The 20583-nt window shown below is 34.4% G+C and overlaps 1 protein-coding gene across 1 annotated transcript; it reads right to left on the bottom strand.

The window, feature by feature from the left end:
• Positions 1–352: 352 nt before the first annotated feature.
• hsdl2 (hydroxysteroid dehydrogenase like 2) lies at positions 353–20555 on the bottom strand. The gene is given in 13 exon segments (XM_056466618.1): positions 353–553; positions 640–768; positions 2887–3027; positions 3127–3198; positions 3393–3587; positions 7443–7502; positions 7505–7540; positions 8955–9061; positions 11186–11300; positions 11396–11494; positions 16785–16948; positions 17900–18087; positions 20424–20555. Coding segments are annotated over 12 exon segments (1248 nt in total). The 5' UTR covers positions 17917–18087; positions 20424–20555; the 3' UTR covers positions 353–440.
• Positions 20556–20583: the final 28 nt, after the last annotated feature.

Here is a 20583-nt window from a genome sequence, read left to right as displayed (position 1 = left end):
GCTCTGTTCACTAATTCAACATATTTTAAAGCATTTAATAGTGGAATACGTGCAGGAAATTCTATCACAGATGCAGGTTCAGTGAGTTAGGGAGGCAAAACAAAAACTTTGGCTCTGCCCACTCCTATGAAGCACCATGAATCATAATTACTTGTATATATCGCTTTGCTTTTTTCCTCATTGCGGTTCGGTTAATATTGCATTAACAAAGTCTTCTTTAAAATTCCAATGGGGAAAACCTATTTCACTTTAACTTTCGATCACTTTCAGAGCCAGTGCTGCAGTAAAAGTGGGCAGCCAATAATGAACTCTATACTACTTACATTTAGTAAAGAAACTATAACTACATGAATTCTGAACAATTAGTTTAATCAAAAAACACTGATATAGAAAAGAGGTCATCATGTACATCTTGTAAGGCAGGAGACTGCGTGACGTTTTCACAGTTTAGACTTCATCATAGCCATCATCTTCTCCAGTTTAATGGCAAGGCCCATGTCACCCTTAATAGTCAGCTTTCCAGACATGAAGGCCATGGTTGGCTTTAATTTCCCTGTTGATGAAGAACATTCATTAGTGCCTCAGTTTTTAGATTTAAAACGCCCCTCTATAATTCAATATCAGAAGTGCTTCTTTCACCTCCAAACATCTTGACGAAATCCTCACTGTCCATCGACATGACAACATCAGCTTTGACAGGAGGTTCCCCATTTCCAGCACTTCCAGTATCGTTCTTCAGGTCAAGGTACCAGACTCCAGCATGCTCACCTGTCAATAACGCCAACAAATACAAATGCTGCTCTCATCTTTACTTTAAAGTCTGTGTGAAACAAAAATGTAGTTTATTTTGCTAGCAACACATTGTAATACTTTAGGTAAACCACTTAATCCATGCAAGCTCTAATCTTCAATCAAGTCTGATCATTTGCTTCAGCGTATGTAGTGTCATTTGACAGCTTCAGCCAATAATATTCGTAACCACGCCCCCTCGTAGCGTTAGTTTGCTATGAGGGTATGATGTGCAAAAAAAAACGCCTCCTCCTACTCAATATATAATTTCAGTGGGCTATATGAACGGAAGTGTTTTTCAGCCGCAGATAAACGTCCAGTGAAAAGTTTAATGTGACTGTTTTCATTTTCACAAGGTTCCTAGTCAGTTAATATTGTCAGTTAAATAGACAGAAGCTAGGGCTGCACAATATATAGTTTAAGCATCGATATCACAATGGGTGACATCGCAAGATATCCATTGTTGAGTTGGGACTATAGTTGACCAGAATCCACAGGTCAAAACACATGAGATTTGTGGAGTCACTGCAAAATCTAACCAGTATAGAGTGGACATTTAACATTTTCATGTGTTTTTAAGGCCTATGTGAACATTTTAAGACTTTAAAGCATTTTAAGAGAACATAAAGAGCATAAAGAAGTTTAAAAAACTACTTATTTAATTGAATTGTTTATATTATGAAGACTATGCAATGCTCTTTTACATTTGATTATTCAATTTCTGTACCCGAATACTGTTAGACTCTCCCCCAAAAACCATAAAGTGCTGTTTATTTCACTTGAACATTTGCTTCATTGTGTTTATTTATGACTGTAGTTTGTTGATTTTTCAATATATATTTTTATGTTTATAATATGTAAACCACAATTTACATAAAATATATTCTATTTCACTCCCATACAAAATCATCCCAATCAATCTAAAGTAATGACTTTCCAAATAGAGCTTTAAGTCATGTGGTGAAATTGTATTTTTAATCGCAATATATAACGCAGGGGAAAAAAATATTGCATTGTCAATTTTTTCCAATATTGTGCAGCCGTAATTTAAGCATGCATTTAGTTTGTGTAAAATGAGACAAAAAGCAGTTTAATGCAAGTGCGGTCAGCAGCAGCAGCAGGCAAGTGCAGAAACTCCAATGAAAATACTGTGAAAATAAATTTCCATATTTTAAAGACATGACCAATGGAATTTAACACAGTGTTTCTTGTCCTACGTGAGACTCATTTCATATTGCATCTCAGTGAAGCAGTGAAAAAACATTTATTTTAAAGAAACCACATCTTAAATGTATCAAGTTTATGACAGTATGACAATTCATCAGAAGCGTCTGAGCTGGTTTATTCAAAATTAAATGTCCCCATGTATGTAGCCTGCTGAAAGTACAAGAACATACTGGAATAAAGGTCTCACCAACTTCCAGTTCATGCAAACTTTAGTTTAAATCATAATGTTCGACTTAAGCTGCGATATTGCTATTAAGTAGTAGGTGATATTAGGAGCTTTAATCATATTAGAAGACATAATCATTCAATAAAGATTTGTTTTGACAAATATTAGATATCCCTGTGAATCAAAGATGATATTTTAAATATTTATTATCCATTCTCACCTGCAATCATTCCCTCATAGCAAAATAAATGGTAAGAGGAGCATGACTAAGAACCATAATGAGCCTGTGAATCAACAATTACCTTCTCATAATTTTAAAATCTCAGTATGCACAATATCCCATAATTTTGTCATATTTATCATATGAAAAAAATATGATGCTATAATTCTACATTGACTATCTCAAAATCTTGAGTTTTATTCTCATATTCTGGGACTAATATCTATATCTAATAACTAATAACTGTATAACTAATATTTGAACTCATTTTGTCATAAATATAAAACTAAAAATACACAATGAGAAAGTCACAAAAGAAATGTGACCTTTTATGTCATATCACTTTTTATATCAATGATTTACCAAAGAATGATCCTTTTTCATATGTGGCTGAAAAACACTTATAAACATATATTATTGTTCATTAATTCTATATAATTTTGAAGACAGAAAAGCCACAAAGGAACTCAAATAGTTGAAATACCTGTTAAGTTAAATTTGTACACTCCTTGTGTGGTTTTCACCATCTCTGAACTGATAATTCCTCTGATTGTATTGAACATCTCAGAAACGGGTCCTGCGGCGACGGGTTCTGCTTTTGCAGTAGTGAACGCTGGAGTGGCACCTGAAGAGAATGTTCAAACATTGAAACTGATGTGCACTTGGAAGTTAAATACCGAGCAGAACAATACATTAAATGTGTTTATTACTACTTATAACTCACCATGTGCCTCCATATGCTTGACTAGATCCTCAGGCTGGCCGTCTAAGAAAAAGTCAGGAAGCAATGGATGGCCTAAAAAAAACCAATAAAACATACACATTCATTCCAATAATATATCATTTCATTGTATACAGAATTTAAAACAAATACTAGAAGTTAGTGTGGAAGAATGTTTATAAAAACATCTCAACATATATTCATCATGAATCAATAGAAAAAACCGTATTACCCATTTTATTGTGAAATATTAATAATGCAGAACCGACCTGGCTGAACAGCATAAACATCAAAATCTTTGACGCCCTCCTTTTTGAGAATGTCCTCATCAATAACAAACTGTCCAGTGAAGCTGGTGGGTTGTTTGAAGATGGCGTACGCCGCATCAGCCATGATCTCCACTTTCCTGCACTGTTTGCTAACCTGAGAGCCGCCCAACATGTCCATGGCAGCCGTCTGGATGGCTAAAGGTGATAAGCATTAGAATGATTCTTATCAATATATTGATGAGTTGTTTTAATATTGAATTGCACTTAAATCCATGATTAAACCCATAGAGAATCGGTTGGGTTGTAAATTTTAAAGTCTATGTGAAATCAAAATTGACAATGTTTTTTTGCCTAGCACATATTGTTATTCTAAAGGGGAAAAAATAATCTGTGCAAGTTGATCCAATGGAAAATAAAGTTTGCTTGGATAATCTTCAATCAAAGTCTCACCATTCGCTTTCGAGTTTAGCGTTGACGTCAGTTTCGGCCACATTATCTGTAACCACACCTCTCTTACTGTTAGATTGCTCCAAGGGTGAATTATCCCTTTAATTTCTGTTAACTGAATACTCAAGGTTTGCTTAAAAAAAAAATCTTAAAGCTTTTTTAATACAGTCAGCTTATATTCTTTTATTATAAAACTGAGGACTTTATTTGTTTGTCTCTAATATCAGATACTCTAGTACTCTGCTATGTTGTTGAGAATTGTAAAATTTCACTGGTTTCTAAAATATAGATGCCATCGCAACCAGAAAATATCTATTTAAAATAAATCACTATAGGTTGTTTTCACATGACTTCATTGATGACGCGCGAAATTCAGATGGAGGGCAGGAAGTGATTCTTCTACATAGGAATCGCTATCAGAACATCAAAATGTTTCTGTTATATATTGTTTATAATTGTTTATCTCGGCAAAAATAAGAAATGTAGAAACAGCATTTATAGGCCTTATAGAGGGGAAAGTTCAAGAAACTGGCTGAAAAACGGAAGAAAATGCGGCATTTAATAAAAAAATTTTCAATACATCCATGTGTACAAGCTTTTTTTGAATGAGATAATTTGTTTGACAGCACCAATAAAGATTATATACAGGCCTAGCTATGTGTATAAATGTTAATGTTATATAAAAATCAGATAAAAACACCAACACACTACAATATCCAAGAGAATATAAATAACATACCCTGCCATGTAATCGCTGCAACAAAATCTCTCTCTTGTTTTGCATTAATCCATGTCTTTACTGGCCTTTTGGTGGAATAAACAACCGTAACGTGAACATGGAGATGCACAGCAGTGGTGAATGTTTGTTGATGGTAAACGTTCATCGACAGAACAAAAAAGAAATGCAACCCTTGCGACAAAACTAGACGGTTATTATTGTGGAGCACTTTTTCGCCCTTACAAAAATAAAAAAATAATAAAGTAGACTATGCGTCCACACTTTGGTATGCTTTCATCTGTTATTTTGTGATGTCTGAAAGATATCCGCAAGGGGGAAAAACTAGTAATTTATAATAAACATGTTTTTGAACCACAAAGTGAAGTGTACAATGTACAACTCCTTGTTAATGGATGCTACAGATTACATAGTAAACTGATAAACTGTAATAAATACTGTAACGTTAGTGTAAACTCTGATGCATTGTAATGGTGTATAATTATAGCATAGATAACTGAAGCCTATTGAATAATTTGTTTATTACTACAGTTGTGTTGAACCACAGCGACAATACAATTACTACGACAGTTTAATTCAAGTAATTATCTATAGTATGCTTCCAAACACTAAAGTATTTACTATAGTATTTTTTCATGTAATGTAATAGCTTATACAGTATCTACCACCTTGATGACAGGAATATATATTTTAGTTCAGTAGAAATCTCAGCCCTCTTCCTGATATAAGGGTCATGGCCTATATATGTGGTTATTTTCTATTCATATCTCCTTTGAATTATGGTATAAATCATCAAAAAACTGACTTTCCTCCATGTCTCCAATTCAGGTTTTACTTTCTGCCCTCCATCTATATTTTCACACGTCAGCCTAACCACGTGATTGAAAACAACCTAATAAAACAAATCACTCAAGTAAAAACTTTTGGTCACACTGCCCAAAACAGCCTTAAGTGGAGATCAATATTAGAAAACAATTTTTACATTTCTTCTTCATGATTCAGAATTAGAATTTTAGATTTTAGAAATTGTAGGTTGTTTTCTGACTTTGAACCCCACTGTATAAGACAGGGATGGGCAAACTCGATCCTGGAGGGCCGGTGTCCCTGCATAGTTTTGCACCAACCCTAATCAAACACACCTGCTTGTAGCTTTCTAGTGATCTTGAAGACGCTAATTAGGGTGTTCAGGTGTGTTTGATTAGTGTTGGAGCAAAACTCTAATATCAGATACTCTAGTACTCTGCTATGTTGTTGAATTGTAACATTTCACTGGTTTCTAAAATATAGATGCCATCGCAACCAGAAAATATCTGGTAAATATTGATTAGTGTTGGAGCAAAACTCTGCAGGGACACCGGCCCTCGAGGATCGAGTTTGCCCATGCCTGGTATAAGACGACCTTTAAATAGCATAAATGGGCCACGAAACCCCTGTCTCAGCAGGGTGTTTTCACACCTCTAGTTTGGAAAAAGTCAGGAAAGGTAGTGGTGATGTCTAGCTCTGTTTAGGTGGGAGTGTTGGGGGAGGGAAAGAGGAAGGATTTTGCATAAAAATGGGAGTTTCCGTTTAGGCACGCGCTGATGAGGCAAAACAAACACACAGACGCAGAGGAGAAAGACAGTGACTGTGTTTACATGGACATCAGTAGTCGAATTATTTGCCAAATTATTAAATGTGTGGACTTTTAACTGCAGTTTGGCACTTTTACTTTCATTCAAGGAACATTTCATGCATGCCCCCATGACAAACAAGATACTGGATGGCGAGGATGAACTGCTGAAAGAATGTAGTTTTAATGGAATGTTTGATACCGCATGGCGAATGAGAGAAAAAAAACCTCCGCATTTCTCGGTAACTCAGATGCACTCAGTAGGTAGCATCAGAAAGCCGTGTGTGTATAGACTATCCTGTCACAAAATGCGGCCAAAATCCTACACGACGGTAATAGTTTGATTAAGGTGTTTACATTCAGAGAGCAGCATTACAGCGGAACTTTCAGTCTATAATATTGTACTATAATATTGTAGTGATATTAGCATAATGTAAACTTAGTAACTAAACATTTTGAGCTAAGGTGTGTCTTTAAAAAACTGAAAGAGTACTGCTGATGACACGAACTAACTTTGCCATCTGAATGAACAAACAAAGAGCACCGATCACACACACTTACCAAATCTGTAGAGACAGGACAATCAACACAAACTGTAACAGTGTCTTTTTTTAAAAGAAGACGAGCGGCAAATGCGGATTTCATCATTTCCGGATGCAAACATATTTTTGTCGCGTGTTAGCAGAGCACTGTAATCCACATGTGAGTCCAGCTGCGCTCCCATAACAGGGAAATGGAAACAAAACCTTTGTTGCAGCTCATTAATGAATGCAACACTGACGACTCAAGTCTCCAGTTTCTTGTTCTTCCACTTGTTTTGGCAACACAACGTGGCGTCTCTCTGCCATTTGAACACTGTAACAGGTAAAAACAGTATTCGAAGCTATCATGCATATTAATGAAGTTGCACCTCATTCAAAATAGAGCGCGCTGATTGTTTGAACAAGTCTTGTCATGAATGAATGCTGCACACTCAGAGACGGCACGATGTACTTGCAGGTACAGACATCCAGTCTTCACGCTGGAATACACGCAAGTATCTAACCGCCGTGATGCAGCTCAAAAATTTGCTTCGAAACGGAAGAACGAATTTGCTTAAAATAACGCAAAAACAACCAATTTTCACTTTTTTAGTGAATATATGTGTCCTAATAGTGTTTTTAGCAGCGTGGGACACATATTATGACTGTCAACATCTCAAAAATGTGTTTTGGTGTTTCGTGACCCTTCAATGCTGATGTATGAAGCCCATTATTACCTGTCTTTGGCCATAAGGCATTAACGGCAATGGATCCTCTGAACTCTTCTGCCATTCCAGTACACACATGGACATGCCATACTTTGCTATGGTGTAAGCTAAGTAAACATAACAGAAAACAAGGTCAGTGTCATTATTTACGTAATATTTAGTAAGTAGTGTTAAACCAATGGGTCTCATTCAATAAACATACGTACACCCAAATTTAACTGTGAAATGCAACAGATTACAGAAGAATGAATTTTATGCGTGTACGCACGTTGTGAATTAGAACAAAAGTATTCATGATAAGTTCAAATGTGTGTATAAACACGAAGAACATACAGTTATTATCAGGGCTTGACATTAACTTTTTTTATCACCAGCCACTGTGGCTAGTAGTTTTCCAATATTACTAGCCATTCGACATTTTCACTAGCCACAATTTTATTGTTGGGAAAATATATTTTATACACATAAATTTGACTTTGACATGCTAAAATTACTTGATTTAGATTTTGCGTTATGTCCACAAGCCTCCTCAGTCATTTCACTTTTTGTGTGTCGTGTATGATCTTGCTCAATAATCATGAGCAAATGGGCCATGGTTTCATAGTATTACAATTAGTTTTCATTTCACATGATTTTTAGAGCTCAAAATGAAGGATTTACCAAATTTATCTCCGACCACACCAAACATAAACAATTAATTATTTCTTAGCCACAAATTTTAAATGTGTCAAAACAAGCAAAATATAGCTGCATACTATACTTTTATTTAGCAAAACATATGCACAGTAATCTGTCCTGGCTGAAGGTCCCAGATCACCAGTTAACTACACATAAATGGGGAGTTAATCTCCCGTTAAAGCAATGTTATTGTAAAAAATTATAATTAAACCATATTAGCGCAAAAGAAAGTAGGTAAAAAACATACCATGTGATAATAAAAGGATGATCACACACAAGGGTAATGTTGGACCCATAAATCATTTGTTCAAAGAATGGTTAAAGAGAAAGCAACTGGCGCTGCTTACAATAAGTCAACTCTGGAAATCTTGAAAGCAGCAAGACTGTGTGTGCATTTCATCACTTTTTGTCTAGTCTATTTGAAAGAGAACTGATCACATCAGTTGTGTTTCTAGACACCGTTGCTTCACGAAAGGAAACGGGAGCGCGTACTCGTTATAACTCAGCTGTTAGCGCGAGTGATTATCCTCTCATTTAGTATTCACCAGCTTTGCTCGCGCAAAGTTGCGAACGCAATGATTTTGTCAGTCGTGTTGCTTCTCAATTCTAAGATCAGCCTTTGCATGCATATTGGACCATCCTTATTGTCGAACCCTGCTTTTAAGAATTATTAATCTGGGAAATAATTTTTAACCAGCCAAAGTGGCTAGTGGGAGTGTCTGTCTTACCCGCCACCGCTGAAATCTACCCGCATTTGGCAGGTTGGCAGGTGTTAATGTAAAGCGCTGGTTATTATTAGTGAATGAGACCCAATGTTCTTGAGCACTGAATGTGACCTTCCACTCACCCGTGTGGTTTTAAACCAGATGGGGTTGAGGTTGAGAGGTGGGCTGAGGTTAAGTATGTGAGGGTTCTTGCTCTTCAGAAGATGTGGAATGCACAGTTTAGACCTGTAATAAAACAGAAGCCACTGTTACAAGAATAGTGCAGGTTTAAAACTAGTTAAAGGACTGTGAATTTGTTGGCACCATTAGCCTAGTGGTTAAGTGTGCCTGACATGCTCACGATGACCCAAGTTCGATTTCCTTTGTCTATCTTTCCCCTTTCTCCCCTCACTGACTTTCCTGTCTAAACTCTCCACTATCCATTCCATTAAAAGATGAAAAACCCCTAAAAGGTAATTCAAGAGTTCACACTTAGCTGATGATTGATTATAAGCTACTTTGGCATGCTGTCCCGGGTGAGAACCCTGAGCTCATAAGATCCTCGAGCCCAGGGCTCCCTCCCGTTGCATGGTGAGAGGGGAGTTTGAGCTTAAGTAGATCTCGAGAACTCCCCTGTCATGGTGGCTGAAGAGCACTTTAAAGGAGAAAAGTACTAGGTAGGGGCAAGTCTATGGTGTTGATTTGGATTAGTCAATAAACTAAGATTGCATGTTTTTGATTGGTGGGAGGAAACCAGCAAACACGGGGGAAACCCACGTGATTACGTGCAAACTCCACACAGAAACGTCTGCTGATTTGGTTAGTGCTGGAACCAGAGACATTCTTGCTGTGAGGCAACAGTGGTAAGCACTGGGCCTACCGTGCCACACATCTAGAATAGGTAGGAGGAGTAGGGGTGGTAGGGGGGATTTTTTATTCCAATAGAGGTGATACGTAACCCAGGGTATTTGTAGCAGCTTAGGAGTCATCTGATTAGTGCATTGTGAATTGAATAATGCGGGTCCAGCCTCTTGCAATCGTAAGCACGTGATCCTCTCGAAATTAGTTTATAAATAAACTTCACTTATTTTTTTTAAAAAGGGCTGTAGATTAAAGATATAATGTTCATTTTCTTGCACAGACTGATTGTTCTGCTTCATAAGAACCCAATATAACTCAACAGGAGCCACAGGTATTACTTTTCTTTTGTCTGTATATATTTTTACTTTCAAAGTGCTGGTGGCCACTAAATAAATTTCTCTCCACCTACTTACACATTTTAGTGTAAGTAATGTGATTTGTTTTTTAACAGATCATGTGATTTTAAAAATGTGTGCAATTGAACAGCATTAATTAACAAATCAGCAGATCGATCACATAGTTAAATATCTGAAATGTTATCTTGGTCATTCTAAAATCTCTTAGCAAAAAAGTGGTTCAGTATTATTACCTCCCACGACTCTGAGGCTGCATTTACACTGCAGATCTTGATGGTCAATTTCGATTTTGTGACTATATCTGATTGTTATGACATACATCTTTTAAAAGGGACTTGTATCCAATGACTGCATTTACATTACACACAGCAAAGACAAAATGACCAATAAAAAGGGCAGGCTTTGACTGACACCTGGAATAATAAAAGAACACCCTTTTGGTTTCGCCCTTTTCTCCCTTCTCATATTTAATCTGTTCGCAGGATTTACTTTTTCTTTTTGATAAGTTGTTTTACTACAGTTTATTACAGAAAAGTTATAATTTGACCATTTTTTTTATCTAGGCTTTTTTAAAGAAGTAGGCATCTTAATGTCATGTCCACAGCATGATTTATGCATGTGATGTAATATATATACACGTTTATTTTTGTTTATATCACGCTGTCTCTCTCATTTACATGCTTAATATTTCATTGTATATGAGATTTAAGGTTTGGGACTCTGCTGAAGTCTGTTCCGAAATGAAAGCATCAAAGATGACATCATTTGCTACCTTTTTATGACGTGTGACATGCGTCTTGCATTGACAGGTGAAAATTCAATCTATCTGCTTACACTGCAGACATGAGGGCATGTATTCAATTCATATCGGAAAATATGAACAAGGCCTGACTTTGATTTGAGTAAATCAGAATCTGTGTGATTTTTTTTTCTGCTTACATGTAAATTGTGTGTGGAACACAAGTGGTTTGTTCACATATCTGTGTTATTCTCCCTCTTTAGAGAGTAAAAACAATCTCTTATAAACATCCACTGACTTGAAACAAATGGAAACCTGAGAGTTCTGTACTGCAGCTCCATTGATGTTCTGCCCTTCAGGTCACTGACTGAAAACTATTAATAGTCAATGTCAAAACATAATATTTACACTCACGTCAGGTATGTTCCCCTGAGATTAATGCCCAGCATGAGGTCTGCCTTTTTCATTGGAGTCTGAAGAGTTCCTGTTAAATTGATGGCGCTGGCATTGTTGACCAATATGTCAATCCCTGTCAACAGAATGAGGAATAAATGAAATAAATAAAAACACAAATTAGTGCTAAAAACAAGAGTCTAAAAAGAACAAACATGGTAGATGCTGTACCTCCAAACTTCTCCACAGCCTGTTCAACAGCATCATTGATCTGCTTCTCATCACGGACGTCCACAATACACGGCAGTGCTTTCCCTCCAGCTGCTTCAACTATCAAACAGACAAAATAGAACAAAACAGTTAGAGAAATAGAGCAAAAGAGGTTAGATGAAAAGTACTTTGTATTAGGGGTATCAAATATTTACCCAAAATGCTAATTTTTTTGGAATGTTGTTTGATAAAGATAATATAACAATATTTTTAACTCAGTGGGTTTATTTTCCTTGTTGGTCTGGTTTATCGATATATAAATTTGACATCAAAAGCACCAGTAGGTGGCAGCAAGTCACAGGCTTAAAGGGAACCTATTATCCAAAACTCACTTTTATTAAGGGGTTTAAACAAAGTTGTGTGGCAACAGTGTGTGAATATAACCAGCTTCTAATAGTAAAAATGTATTAATTAGATTTTTTATAAACACAATTCAACAAAACAGTTTGCAGAAACACTTTGATTGACATTCTCCCTTTGAACAGGTCTTCAGAGGGGGAAAGTCCCACCCACTAGTGACGATCTCTCCCTCATTAGCATAGGACGGGACCTTAGTCTTGTTTTTAAATCTGCCACTATGCTGACACATAGACATTTGTAGCTCCGCCCACTTTTAAAAGGAGGACTGGGAGCACAATCTGATTTGAATTTAAAGCGACAGTCACCAAAATGGCATGATTAAGATCAAAGCCAGAAAAGGGGCAGTTTCAAAGTGTTTATAAATCATAATTTGTTTAGTATTTTGAGCTGTAACACCAAATACACACTCTAGGGACATCAGAGACTTATTTTACATGTTGTTTAAAGGGGCATAATAGGTACCCTTTAAGGCTCACACTGGGAGGATTTTCATTCATGCTTATAGCAGACGTTAACACCTTACAAACTAAACAAAGAGCACCAATGCGAGTATGAACACCTTCTTTTGTGTAACAAGCATGTGTGAGAAACGTTATGTTGCACAGCGCGCCACCTTGTGTACCGGGGTATTCTGCTTTTTCAGTAAGTACATCTAATGTCAAGGAGTCATTTTGCACGTTCACTTTGATCGGGTATTTATATTATATATTTTATATGTAATTGCTTTATACAAGTTGCTTGGGTATGAATGCTGAAAAACGCTGATGATAAGAGCAATCGATAATCGTCCTAGTGTGCAAGAGCCTTTAATGAGTCATTCACTAAATCAAGAGAATTCAAATGATTCATTAAAAATAACTGATTCAGAAAGAAAATAATCAAGTGCCAATATTTATGAATAGATAATTGAATCTTTGACTAAACTGATTAGTTCGAAACAAATGCATTTTGCACTAAAGGTCACAGTGTGGCTCTGAAATGCACAAAGGTTTTGCTTTGGTTTTGTTAATCATTTTCATTAGATAAACTAAAATCTTCAGTACATATAAGTATGTAAGAATAGTCTAAAAATCTTACTTGCTTAATATTAAACATTTTGTTTGTTGAATTGTTGTATACAACTGTCATTTGCAACGGTGATCACATGCTGACATTATTTAACTATTATCTTACAGACATTAATAAAACAAACAAACAAAAACATACAGGAATATATTTTGCGTTCATAACTTGAATTCTAATAGTGCATTGTTAAAATGGTAATTATAATACTATCATGGATGAGATAAATATTGTACAAATTCTGTCTATATACACCATCTTTTAGATTTTTTTTTTTTTGCATCAGACTTATACATATTAAAACATTTAAATTGTAAATACTATTTAGAAACAAAAACTATTTCACAAGAGGTTTACTGTAATTGTAATCAAATAAATGTAGCTTTGCTGAATTTGATACAGATCTGTAACTCCTGCAAATCTGTCATGTAAAGTCGCACATTTAAGATGACACTTAGTTGACAGTGCATGATCGTACAGCTATAAGCAGATGTGTAAAGCACACCGTGTTCAACACGCCACACACATGGTCAGCAACAAATCTCTTAATAGGTTCAAGCATTCAAGTGATGACTGGTTAGAATTAACAGCCAAACATCCATTAATCAAGTTTCCAATGGCCAGCGTGAATCCTTGGCCTTGTGTCAAATATCTAGGCAGATGCAAGTGCTGTATTGTAGACTGGAATACATTCATTGCACACTTCAAGTGTGTTGATACCACCCAGTCATAATATCAATGCTATAATAACCTACAGTCCATATACTTTATAAGTGCTGAAACCTTTGCACTACTGTTATCTTTATTCAAACTATGAAACACTATTGTGCCAAAAAAAACATGAAGTCATGCATATGTGTATTATATGTTAAAGGATTTATTCATTTTAAAAAATTTATATTTTCTTAATTTACTCACCCCTTTCCATCTAAGATGTTCAATTCTTTCTTCAGTCAAAAAGAATTGGGTTTTTTGGTTGTTGAGCAAAACATGTAGGATTTTTCCTCATTTAGTGGACTTCTATCGTGATCAGTGGTTTGAACTTCAGGTTGCAGCTTCAAATGACTCTAAATAATCCGGTGGTAAGTGTCTTACCCAGCAATATGATCATTTAAACAAGAAAATTATTTTTTTAATTATTTACATACATGTTAACCACAAAAGTGTCATTCAAGAGATGGTTAAAATCAGAGATGTATAAAGTACTAGAGACCCAGACTTAAGTAAAAGTACAAGTACTCTATCAAAAAGTGACTTGAGTAGAAGTAAAAGTGCTCTTTAAGCACCATACTTAAGTGGAGGTACTAAAGTATTCAACATTTTTTGTACTTAAGTATTGCAAGTAGTTTATTTCAAATTTACTACTCAAGTACTGAAAGTAAAAGTACAAGTATTGTGTAATGTAGTTATTAAAGAATGCAGTCAAAGACATCATATTGTTTTGTTTATTTTAAATCTCTTTTTTTGGGGGCACGTCATTAAGCAGAACGAAAAGAAACATGACTTACAATACTGTTTTCTCTCACGCTTGAACCACAGATCTGACAGATTATAACAGCTTTAACACACAACCTTTCAAAGTTGTGTGTCACAAAAACAGTCCATAATCCACTCAAAACGCTATTGAAAACCCAATTTCGGAGCACAAATTACTGGTTGTAAACGCTGTAAACGAACGTTCTAATTCACTTGATTTTGATTTTATTGTAAAAAAAAGAAAACGTGTATATTACTGTGTAAATGAAAATCTGAAATATTTTATGGCTTATGGCTATGATTTAGTATTCAAAAATGTTTCATTTTGATTATGTTTTAATTAAATTGGTCCTAAACTTCATATTTTTATAGTATATTTATTCATTTCTGGTACTTTTACCATAAACCAACATCTCAACCATTGGTAAGAGGCTGATATTTAGAAATTATGGGATGTGTTGGGGGAAAATGTATTGATTGTGTTAACTAGCGACATTAGGAATTAAGAAATGCAATAAATAAAAAAATTCTATTGGTTTTTTTCTTGGTGTGACAGTTAATGGTTACTTGTAATACAATTGTGTCCTTTAATACAGCAGTAAGATATATGAACTGTACCCTTAATTTGACCCGCTCAAAGAAAACACTCTTTCTGAATGTATCAAACAAAACTCATGCACAGAAGACAGCATGAGCATTTATAGCAAATAAACTAATGTAAATATTCTCCCGCCTGCTTTTTAAACGCTGACAGGCGAGGTCTTACACCCCTTTGATTAGTTATTGTCTTCACCTTCTCAACAGAAAGGGCTGCTATCGGCTTTAGAAATGAAAGCGTTGTTCACTGATGGCGGGAAGAACAGCCGCGGTTACAGTCTATGTATGTATAATACGCGGTTATCACAGGTAATCTATAATAGACACAGTGGAGAAAACTTGCACCTCATACACGCCTACCAGGCCAGCGGGTCAAATCTCCAAAGTGAGAGAGGCAGAGATGGGAGTCTCACAACATTTCTCTGTAGCAGTGAAATAGCGGCTCATGTGCTGTGCCGCCTTCACTCGCCCTCGCGCCTCCGTCCTTCGCCATAGTATTGCGACACCGCACATAGGAGATAAATGACGTCAGTACGTAATAACCCGTTATGATCTATTACTGAACCGATATCGACCATTTTTGACACCTCTAGTAACGAGTAACGATGCAGCTCATAAAAAATCTATCGGAGTAAAAGTATTAAACTCATCGAAAATATGTACTTAAGTAAAAGTGGAAGTAGGAGAAACAAACAATACTCCAGTAAAGTACAGATACTGCCTTTTAGTACTTAAGTACAGTAGTGAAGTAGTTCTACTTCGTTACTATACATCTCTGGTTTAAAATGCATTGATGAACAAACAAACTATTTTTTTTGGCTAGGTAAGAGATAATTTAGGATCTTTTGAATCTCCTCTTAAACTGCCTTATTACTTCCGAGGGCTTGAGTGTCCACATACGTGGACAGCACATTTTTAGCTCTTAAGCGGCTATTTTAAATATTTTGAATGTTTTATATTTTGTTACAGACATACAGTGTCATCCTGCAACTGTTTTGCAGCATATGAAATGTCCCAAACCCTATTTTTAACTGTCCAAAATGGGGGAAAAAATGTTGTTTTTACTCTCTGGTAGTCAAAGCAAGTAAAAAAACTCTGAGTTAAATATGCATTAAAAACATTCAGGAACAAGTGTTTTATGTAAATTCGGACCATGAGTCCACATAAATGGACATCATTTTTCTCTAAAAGTACATCGTATCAAAAGATGATGCTTAGATTTTTATTCTAATTAGGTTACAATAAGCCCAAGTAGCAAAGAGAAATAAAAAATGCATGTAAAAAAACACCGTAGACCTTAAGAGCTTATAGTTCAAACCACTGAGCACCATAGAAGTCCACGATACAGAGACTGCTTATGGAATTTGTACCTCAAAAAGCTTAAAGAGAGGAAAAATGAATTTTTTTTGATCATATATTTAATCACCCTTTACTTGTCTCTCTTCTGTTGAACACATTTTGAAGAAAGCTGGAAATCAGTAACCATTGACTTCCATAGTATTTGTTTTTCCTACTATGGATGTCAATGGTTACAGGTTTTCAGCTTTTAAAGAATATATTTTTGTGTTTCGACAGAAAAAATAAACTCATAAATGTTTAAAACCACTAGAAGCTGAGTAATAGTGAGTAAATATAATTTTTAGGTGAACTACCCCTTTATATATATTTTCGACTTAATAGATAGAAATTGACATCTATCCTAGACAATGGGTTGAGTAAATTATCAGGAAATCTTTATTTTGAAAGTGACCAGATCCTTTAAGTTCATTGTCTTGCTTCTCTACAAAGAACATGAATGGGAAAGGTGCGCTCTGTTATGCTGATTTTTGAAATGTTTGTTAAAATAAACTCTCACTCTCTGCTGCAGCTGTGTAGATGGTGCCGGGGAGTTTGGGATGTGGATCAGCTGTTTTGGCAGCGATGACTACATTGGCTCCATCCTGCGCAGCTTTCAGAGCGATGGCCTTGCCAATACCTCGACTTGCTCCAGTTATGAAAATTGTGCATCCTGCCAGCTTTCTAAAATGAACAAACAATCATTTAATTATCTGATTGTTTCATAATCAATGCACTAAACAAACAATGATCTGCAGATATAATCATATTCTGATGTAAAGTCTAAAATCAAAGTTAAGCAATATTATTAATAGATATGCATATGTACGTATGGTTTCCATACAGTTGAAGTCAGAATTATTAGCCCCCCTTTGAATTGTTTTAAATATTTCCCAGATTATGTTTAAAAAAAAGAAAATAATATAAACTGTATATGATATCAATTTAAATATCTATAACAAAATAGTTTTGTTTCTATGTATGTGTCACATATACATAATAAATATATATATAATAACACACATATATTGCCTAAACAAACTTTTATTTTAGATATGATTAATCTTTTATATATACTTTCACACACATCGAACTCTGTTTTTTTTTTTTTTTTTGTAGTATGACGTGTGTTTCTATTTCTTTCTCTCTCTCTCTCTCTCTCGCTCACACACACACACACACACACACACACACATACACACGCACATACACATACACATACACACACACACACACATCTATCTATTTCTGTAGTTCGTTCATGTCCTGTGTGTCCTATGATTTGGTCTTGTATAACGCTATTGTCTGTCCAGTTGTTTGTTTTGGCATTCCTTGACACTTGCGCGTAGGATTTTAGGGTAAAGGTCAAACTACTGAAACTTAAATAAACACTAACAAGTTATAAAACATGTTTCTATAATCTTCTAAAATGTGCGTAATTTTCAATTTTGCAGTGTAATCAGCTAACGTTACACGCTTAACGCACAGTTGCAGACTTGTTAAAATCGGTCAAGTTCTCGTGTCATTCACAACACGGAACGACGCCAAGAAGACTTTCACGATTAATGTTAGTCCACGTGATTTAATAAAGCGTCTTATTATAAAGCACATAGCAAGAATGCTGTTGAAACTCACCCTGTGTTCTGCAGCATTATTACGTCTCCTGAATTATGTCTGATATGGGAACGGAATGATCCAGAGAGGCTCCTGGTGACACATTAAACTCAACACAGGACGGCTGGATGTAAGAGTCGCCCTTTACTCTAGTAACAGAATCCACAGCGAGTGCAGTACTTCCGGTAGCTGCGGGAACAACAACAACACTGGAGAACGATTAAAGAAGTAATGAATGGAGGAAGGAAGGAATAATTGAATAAATAAATAAATAAATAAATAAATAAATAAATAAATAAATAAATAAATAGTATTCAAATTAATAAAGTATTCAGATGTGGCTTTAATACAGTGCTGAATTCCACTGCTAGTTTATTTGATAAACGCACACGTGTATATAAAAATTGCTTTAAAATGCTTCTAATATGCATACAAATAATCCAAATTTAGAGAAATTGATATTAATATTATTTCATAATATTTACGTCATGTTTTAAATGATAACGTAGACTGTTTTTGTTTGCTCTTCAGGTAATTATGGTATTTAAATAGGGCTACGTTTTTGGTAATACACACAATGACGTGTTGGCATAATTCTAAGACAAATATCATTATCAATTTTAAATAAAGCAAACTATAATTGTTATATTTTTAGTTTTTGGACGTATAAAATTGTCAATAATGCAATCATATAATGGTTATTATTAGTAAATAGCAATAAGGGTATCAGTCACATAATAATAATGATTTAATTAAATAATTCAACATTTTAATTCAGGTGGAAATTACATGAGAACTGCATCGCTTATTTGTGCTCTCTGTAAGTTTATGTTTAAGACTTTTCTGTATCGCCCTCTAGTGTTTTGGAAAGCTGTGGTCAAGGAATATTTATTTATTTATTTAATTAAACAGATGAGAACAGATTTATACATAAAACAGTATACAATGGCATTAACAACAAAAATAATCATGTACAATAAGTTTTAATTTAAAACCTTAAAATTAAAACCTTATTTTTCAGCAGTTGGGATGTCTTAAGAAGTTGGGGTGTCAAGGAATAGGGTCTTGGGTACATTATGTTATTTTTTTTTTAAATTATTAAAAAAAACAACTAACTGAAACTGGATTTCGTTTTTATTCTCCAAAACTGCCTCCATTCTTTTTGTAATCTATGGTGATTTGTTACTTTATAGCTCTTCTTTGAAAAAAATCGTTTATTTATTTTTCATTGATTAAAAACTATTAAAATTAAGTAAAATTTGTGAAAATAAATATAAATGTATGAATAAGTGTTATCTAAAACATAAAAGTAGGCTTTATATATGTTAATCAATTTATTTGTATTAATGATTTTATTTTAATAAATGTTGTTTCATATTGTTCTGGTAGATTCTATTAATTTAGATAATTCTAGACTAAAGCTATTCAAAGTAATTTATTTAAATACTTATTTTTTTAAATATTTATTTAAATTAACTTTATATTTAAATCTTAATTTTAGTTATTTTGTTCATTTTAACCTCTTAATTTTAGTTATTTTGGTAATTTTAACCTTTCTCTCTGTCATATATATATATATATATATATATATATATATATATATATAATATATATATCTATATATATATATATATATATATATATATAAACACACACACAGTTGAAGTCAGAATTATTAGCCCCCCTTTGAATTATTTGAGTTATTAGAGATAAGTTATTTAAACTATTATGTTTAGAAATGTGTTGAAAAAAATAAATAGAAATAGGGGGAAAAAACTAACGGGGCTAATAATTCTAACTTCAACTGTGTATATATATATATATATATAATATATATATAATATATATATATATATATACTATATATATATATATATATATATATATATATATATATATTATATCTTGAATTATTTAATCAAATTTGTATTTGAATTTAATTAGTGTTAATTTAATTGTATTTATTGTATTATAATATAATTCATTTAATCAGGTTTAGTTTATTTTCTCTTTTAGAATATTTTATTTTCTTAAGATTTAATTAGGTAGCATGGTTATTTTGTCATCTATATTTTTGCAATCAAATAACGTCAGAATTTTTTTAAATAAAATGTATTTTATTTACTTCTATTTCTCTTATTATACATTAGCACTCCCTTGTGGCCCCACGGGGGCCCCCGGAGCCAACTTAAAACCCCTTGAGTCAAAGCACTGCGTTCAAATGACTACAAATTCTCACCGCACTGAAATAGTTTACATGTAGCCTATGAATGTGTGATTACACACATAAGCATTTATGTAAGCGCAAGACTGCAGTTCAGCCGGTCCAACAAGTGAAGCAAGTTCTTACATGCTTCATGTACACACACGATACCATCCTCACCGCCTTCGAGCGACAAGCTTATAAAAATAGACATTATTTAAAATTACGCCGCGTGACATGCTAATTAATAACTCAAACCATCGCTGATGAGTTTATTCTGAATAACAAAATAGATATATCGACTCGAAGCTCTTAAAAGCTCTATCCCGAAGGCTTCATTACCTTAATTAATAAATATATATTCCAGGAACAAGATTACACGAGTGCTGAAACCAACATCAACGACCCCACAACAAAGCACGCGCAAACGGTGCGCGCGCACAACTTACTGCGTATTAATCAACACATATATGACACGTATACAGGAGCTTTAACAAAACAA

Source organism: Danio aesculapii, chromosome 10 (genome assembly GCF_903798145.1).
Source record: "Danio aesculapii chromosome 10, fDanAes4.1, whole genome shotgun sequence".
NCBI classification, from domain to species: Eukaryota; Metazoa; Chordata; class Actinopteri; order Cypriniformes; family Danionidae; genus Danio; species Danio aesculapii.
Note: the sequence above shows the minus strand (reverse complement) of the source record. Positions and strands in the feature narration are given on the sequence as shown.